This window comes from Huiozyma naganishii, chromosome 4 (assembly GCF_000348985.1).
Source record: "Huiozyma naganishii CBS 8797 chromosome 4, complete genome".
In the NCBI taxonomy this organism is placed as follows: Eukaryota; Fungi; Ascomycota; class Saccharomycetes; order Saccharomycetales; family Saccharomycetaceae; genus Huiozyma; species Huiozyma naganishii.
The window spans coordinates 986,242-993,246 of NC_035925.1; the positions used below are offsets into that span (position 1 = coordinate 986,242).

The 7,005-nt window shown below is 50.2% G+C and overlaps 2 protein-coding genes across 2 annotated transcripts; one reads left to right on the forward strand and one right to left on the reverse strand.

Annotated features, from left to right (window-relative positions):
• Positions 1-66: 66 nt before the first annotated feature.
• Positions 67-1,071, reverse strand: KNAG0D05380 (serine/threonine dehydratase family protein; the record flags this gene model as incomplete). The annotated part of the gene is made up of 1 exon (XM_022607980.1): positions 67-1,071. One exon carries the CDS (start codon positions 1,069-1,071, stop codon positions 67-69), a length of 1,005 nt encoding a protein of 334 aa, XP_022464522.1.
• A 1,791-nt stretch (positions 1,072-2,862) lies between these two features.
• On the forward strand, positions 2,863-7,005 carry KNAG0D05400 (uncharacterized protein; the record flags this gene model as incomplete). The annotated part of the gene is made up of 1 exon (XM_022607981.1): positions 2,863-7,005. A coding segment is annotated over one exon (4,143 nt), but the record flags the coding sequence as incomplete, so codon positions are not given.

Here is a 7,005-nt window from a genome sequence, read left to right on the forward strand (position 1 = left end):
AATAGTCCGAATATCTATTTTATTATGATGAGACAATGACTGCTGCAACTTAGTTATAAAATATTTTCAATCCGTGTCTAGTTTTCTTTTAGCATTTTCCAAATCTTGAATAGTAACACATGACCCACCGCATACAATAATGATTATGATGTCGCTGGGGGTCAATTTCTGGCCTAACGCCTTTTCCAAAATTTTATAATGGTAAGCGGTATGAATGGTTGCACCGCATGCTGGCTCTACAATTGCATTGAAATCATCAAGGTATCTGTAACATGTATTCAAGACATCAGAATCATGCAAAACCACCGACCTAGATTTAAACTTTACCGCGTTATCAAATGCCTGACAGGATACATAAGAACTACCCAGAGAAGTTGCGATGCTATCAATCTTATTGAGCCGCACTGGTTTCTCAGCCGCTAGGGAAAGGCCAAGCACATCACATCCTTTTGTCTCAACGGCAACCACTGGAATAGTGCATGCAAGTTGGTGGTTTTCCAGTCCGTGGACAATACCATTAAACAACCCCCCGCCTCCGACACTGCAGACTATTCCTTTTACTGCATCCAATTTTATATTTTCTTGGTTAAGAGCGTTTAGTATTTCATCAATCATAGTGGAGTGCCCTTCCCATAGCAGAGGATCGTCGAAAGGATTGACGTATATGGGTTGCACGGCATTGTTTGAGGCAATGACTGTACCCCGCAAATAATCATCTGCTTCCTTCCAATTGGAACCCTTCACAATAACTTCAGCGTTTGCTTTTCTAATTTTTTCCACCATCCTTGGCTTAGTGAGTGTAGGGACGACGACCGTACAGGGAATTGATAGAATGTGGCAGGCAGTCGCCGCAGCAAGCCCAGCATTCCCCCCGGAGCTGGAAAATACATGAGGTGGTTTCTTCCCTTCAGACTTAATTTGTTCCACTCTTTTTTCAATTAGATGGCTTACACCCCTGATCTTAAAGCTACCACCGGGTTGCATGTTTTCGTACTTGAATAGGAAGGTCGGTCCATCACCGCCAGACAAGTTTTTGGGCAAAAGCGGTGTCTTGTTGTATAAAGCAGGCATAATCGTATTGATCAAAACTATGTATCTCGCTTCAGGAAGATTCCCTTGTGACTAGCAATTCAGATATACACCTTCGAAACTAAGCTGTTTAACTGACTTGTTTTTCCTTATCAGTTAAGTTTTTGTGAGGATAAATTGGGAACTCCCTTTGGATAGACCTGGTGCGCGGGACTGGATCCCGCACGAAGAAAAAAAGTTTTTTGATCACGTTTTGGGCAGCGGAATTGAATTCCGCAAATGGAGACAGTTTTATATTACCCAGACCGCATTGCTTTCTTGCACAGTAAAGGATAAGCATAGCACTAATATCTACCTTTTGTACAAACCTTGCATTTCAAGTGCTGTCCGCAGCTTACGGGAACTACCCACAAGTGGCACTATTATCCCAGTATAATCACAGCAGGGATACTTGCTGGCCAACAGGCCAACCGATTACTGTTGATATCACCAACGCAAAGAGTATCTCCCTACAGCAGTGCTGTCAATCGTATATTATGGCTATCACTGGCTTTTACTTTCTAGAAATGAACACATTATTTACAGTTGCGGTCCCGAAGATTCTTTAGCCCTATGTCTTTAATTTCTTCAACAGACAGTTCGAGATTCAATGAGTTGACCGTGCTGCTTATAAGCAATTCATTACCAGCACTCTCATCGCTCAAAGAATGCCGTTTATCGTTGTATATGGTTTTCAGTTTGCTAAATCTTCTTTCACTGCTAACAAAGGGGGCAATGGTACTGAAAAAGTAATCTAGAACGCTTGGCAAAATACTGTGGTTGGAAACCGCAACGGTCGAATCACTCAAATTGGACCTCGTTTCATTCAGGTACTGTGATATGATATCCCAGGAAAGCAATGTTCTGAAAGAAAATACATCAGCAGTGTGAAATTCGCTGTTATTTTCGGGCAACAATTCGAAATCACAAAACTTCAAAATACGAATCTTTACCTTCATCTCATGCGCCAGACTCCCAGAATTGCCTAAAATTTTTAATCTCTTTGAGCAAGTGTTCCCTTAAAACTCTCTTAAAGTCCTTGACCGTTAATGCCATATTAGACCGACCGTCGTCAGCGAAAATTCCCTTGATCTCTTTCATTTTCATAACACTCATCGGGGGATCCATCATTTTCTGTCTCACTGCTCTCATCTCCATTTTCAATTATCTCAAAATTCATTATTTTGAATGCAATGTTGGTCAGTTCAGAATATACATCAACACAATGCTTTTGGGTAGATTTAAAAACTTTACTACAGCATCATGATGAAACAACGCACTCAACATATGAATGTAGGTAGAATCACAGGCTTTTGCGTAGTACTTTTCATACTTCGCTTTGAACTTTTGAAGTTCGACCGGTCCGCTCAAGAGCTCACTTAATCCACTAGCACAAACCGATGACATCTCTTTACAATATAGCAGTAATGGAAAGAAGCAAATACTAGCGGGCTTGCTTAAAGATAATATTTTCGTTAACGATTCGTACGGTGTCAAACCTTTATAGAGGATTTTAGCAGTTGAAACGTCGGCTCCACAAAAGTCAACTTCCACCTAGTGTTACAATATGACGGCGGTAGTGTCTCCACACAGTCCTTGAAACTTTTCTTAAAAGTGAAACATTTTCTCAATTTCTTGGTCAGTGCCATTAGACGCTGGACAATATCCACTGAGCAGATATTAGGAAACAATTCAAGATTCTCTTCATCATTTTCTGAACCTGTGTTTTCTGTATCTGTTTGCAGGTTCTCATTAATATCATCGATTAAAGCTCTCAACAAACAGTTGAATTTGATGTACCGCACAGCCGTTGTGAGAGTTGAAAAAGGGAATTGCTCGTCTCATTTCAACGAATCTGTTGCTCCTATCACGGAAGCAGCATTATCCGTGCAACAGGAGGTGAGCAATTTTGATAGAGAGAAATTTTCATCAACGAAAGCAAGGTTTCTGTTAGCTCCTGCTTCTCTTTTGTTTCAACTTCTGAAAAGTAAATCGGAAAGCAAGCTGGGTGACTATGCCCGCAACTTATGTGTTTTCATCTATCTGGACGACGTCTACGCGCAGTTCAGTTTTGCGGGGAACTTCCCCAGACCCACCGACACCATTTCCGTGTTTGAAGAGCCGCGGGCCGACGAGCTGTTCCTGAAAAAGGCACTTTACTTCTGCGAGATCCTCACAGACGACCGCCACACCGCTTACTTTACCCACCTCTGCCAGCTGGCGGCCGTGGACATCCGCAAAGTGACCTCCGAAAAGGTCGAGTTCCTCTCTGTCTTTCAATACCGCTACGTCCTTGACGCCATCAAGGCCTGGACAACGTATGCCGCGCTGTACCCGCAAGCGACCACAACCATTAGCAATATAACCGGAATGTTTGTAGAGAAGAAGGCCCAGATGTGGCGGTGGGTCACTACCACATACTCTCTGCTGTGCAACGAGCTGACGCAGACAACTCAGAGGTTCGTCAAGGAGAGGGGCCCCAACGCCTGCATAGTGGACGGCAAGCACTTCTCGAAAGATTACCTACTTGAGCTTTACCACGACAACCAACGGGAATTCGACAGTGTCACCGAGTCCCTCAGACGCTACTTTGGAAACATTCTTACCGTGGAAAATGTGGCCGACCGGTTGGTCAACGACCGCTCTGTTAACCTTGCAGAGAACCCCCGCTCCCGGAAGTCCTCCTTCCAGAACCTCTTCGGTGCGGCGGTGCTGGCGGACGTGGCGCCGTGTGCCGAACGCACCACGAGCCCAGACGAAGACAAGGACATCATCCACCTGGTCAACCTTTGCGCGCGGGCCGTCATGTGGATGATATATGCTGGTGCCGGCGGGCCCTACCGTTTTCCGGAGATCCAGAAGCTCAAGTACGCGAGCAACGACAGGGACCTGTACGCGGACTCCGAGAGCCGCTGCATCGAAATCCACGCGGGGTACTCCAAGGCCCAGATCTTGAGGCCCGTGACCAAGCAGCTAGACAAGAACACCTCTGACTACCTGCTCTTCTACACCATGATTGTTGTTCCGATCCGCAACCACGTCGCTGGGCCCGGTCTTTTCCGTCGGGTGATGTCCCGCGACCTCGCCGACGAGATGGGAATGCGTGTCGAGGAACACACCGCCAACGCGGCGGACGGCGAGGGCTGCAGGCTCTCCGACGCTGATTTCACGACACAGGTCCTCAACAGCTACCTGTTTGCCGATCTCAGCTGCGGGAAGCTGCTCAAGTACGCGAACTTTGCAAAGGGTGCGCGCAAGTTTCCCGTCTCGGTGCCCCAGGACCAGCGCCTGAGCCTCCGCGATCTCCGCCACGGTATCATCTACTTCATGCGGCGGCACACCAACGTAGGGCGAATTGTAGCCGGCTCGGATGCCGTCGAGCGGTTGGCCGGCCACACTGCCGCCACCGGACGTACTGTCTATGCGGTACCCGACAGCGTAGTGAACCACGAGGCCGAGATCTGCATGGCCTGGCACAGATTTCTCGACCTGGCTGTTTCAGGGCAAGTTGTTGCGGTAAAGGACGGAGACAACGCCAGACCAGACTTTCACTCCTCCGGATCCATCAACGATTTGCTTGCCGCGGGCCGCCGCCTCTACAGTAAGGATATTTTTATGTTTAGAAAAGGCCAGAAGGACGTCGCTACAGAGGTTTACTTAGGGGGGGCGCAGCTCATTCCAGTGCAGGCGCTTCCCGGGTTTGGCAAAACCGCGTTGTTCCAGATACCACTGATTGCATTGAAGAAGACAAGGCCGATCCCGAAGGTCGTCTCTTTCGTGTTTGTGCCCTACATTCCGCTGAAGGCCAACATGATTGACCGACTGGGGACGAACGGTTTGCTCGAGGTCGGGGACGTCGCGGTGCTGCTGAAGAACGGTCCAAACGTCGACGAGGACGCGCTTTCCGCCGATGTATATGTGGGAGCGTTTCACGACATGGCCACAGTTTCCTGTGCAAGGTTGCTGGACAACTGGTACCAAACATTCAGGGACACCGTGCTGGGGCTCATTGTCATCGATGAGTTCCACAACTTCGAAACGGAGATGGCCTTTCGGGGTAATACGTTCAGTGCAATCGGAGAGATCAACCTGCGGCAGGCGTGGAAAGTGCTGGTGCTGTCCGGGACAGTTGGTGTCGGCGGCTTTAACGGGCCCTTACAGAGGTTGGGCTACGATGAGTCACTGACCACGGAGGCTGGGCTGGACCTCAAGTACTTTTTCTTCAATTTGGTTGATGAGCTCCCCCTGGGTAATTCGGTGAAATGGTTTGACGAGTGTGCATCCTCGAAAATATGCCTGGAGAAGGCCGTTGCAATGGTGGACAGGTTTGTCGCAGAAGAGGAGTCCGCGAAGGTGATTCTGGTGTGCCGCACAAGGGAACACGCCAAGATTTTGGCGGTTGATTTGGCAAAGCACAGGCCGCTCTGCGTCCACGGCGAGTTGACGGGAGCTTCCAAGGAGCAAACAATGCGCAGCTTCATCCAAGATCCCGTCAAGAGGGTTCTCATCGGAACCAAGCTGGTATCGGAGGGCATTGACGTCCAGGATCTGTTGCTCGTGCTGCTCGTCGATTACCTGCCCTCCATTGGCGAGTATGTGCAGATGGCTGGGCGGCTGCGGAAGGGCGGTCTCTGTGCGGTGCTGTGGTCCTCGGGGAGTTCGTTTGGCGATCAGGGCGAGCTGCGTCCGGGATGTTTGACACCCCAGCTCAACCGTTTCTACGGGCTCAGCCAGCACGGGCACGTCGGGTGTTGCAGAGCGGTCGACAACTGCGACCCAGACTCTGTTGCCTTTGTCAGGAGGGTGTTTCCGGGAATCTTGAAATACGAGAAAGTGTTGGACAGCCAGTTGAAGAGGTTTAGCGGTACCAGCTCTCCGAAGAGCTCGGCGCAAAAACGGCCACTGTTGGTTGCCGATTCAGTAAAGGACAACTCAACGACACGGGAATCGGTGGAAAACGAGTCAAATCCAAGGGATTCAGCGAGATCCCTCCCCACAGTGGATACTTCAATAGATACGTCGATGGATTCGACAATGGAACTGCTGTGCGATGACGGGGAGTTCCTGGCATCACCAGCCAAAAGACCTGCAGAACAGATGAGGTCGCCGACGACTCCCAGTTGCTCCAATGTTGACGCACCCAAACAGCTTCTAGTTGTTCCCGGTCAGTCAATAGTTCAACTGGCTGCTGTGCGTTCCGGCGTGCGCAATGTGCAGCCCACCTTTTCAGTCGCCCCACCAGTCGTCTCCCGTACGCCAATGCGCCGTAAAAATGGATTTCCAGAAAGCTTCCGTGCCGCCGCGCGTCCCGTCTCTCAGCGATCCGTTGGTGAGCGTCTGAGGGAAGCCTTTGGTGCGGACTTGTCCCTGTTCCACTTCTTAGGGGTTGCGGTCAAGTATATTCCAACCCTGAGATTTTTCCAGGTGTGCGAGGCCACCTTTGGGCTGTCCAAGGCGACGGAGCCGTGGTACTGTTTTGTGTGCATGGGCGCCCTGGCGTTTAAGTGCGTGTGTGAGGATTTCCGCGGGCACCGCAACAAGTACGTCGTGCGCAACCTGGTGATGAACGCGCTGTGTTTCCTCAAGATCGTGGCGTCCAGCACCGAGTGGGCCCATGTCGTGCGGATGGGCGACGACGGGGACTTCCCCCGCGTGCCGTTGTGGCTGGCCGAGCGAGGGGCGGATATGCAGGCGCGGTTCCGCACCCGGCTGCTGGAGTACTGCAAGCTGGCGAGGGAAATGTACACTGAGTCGGACTTCACACTGCCGTATCCCTTTAAGGAAGTGGACACCCGTGGGGCGTTGCAGCGGTACAACCGGTGCTGGGAGTATCTGCGCGAGAACAAGCTGGACATCATCGCGTTCTTCGCGACCAACGATACCTCGACGACCTTCCCCGAGCTGTGGGAGTCGCCAACGGTGGCCCGGTTGGGGAGC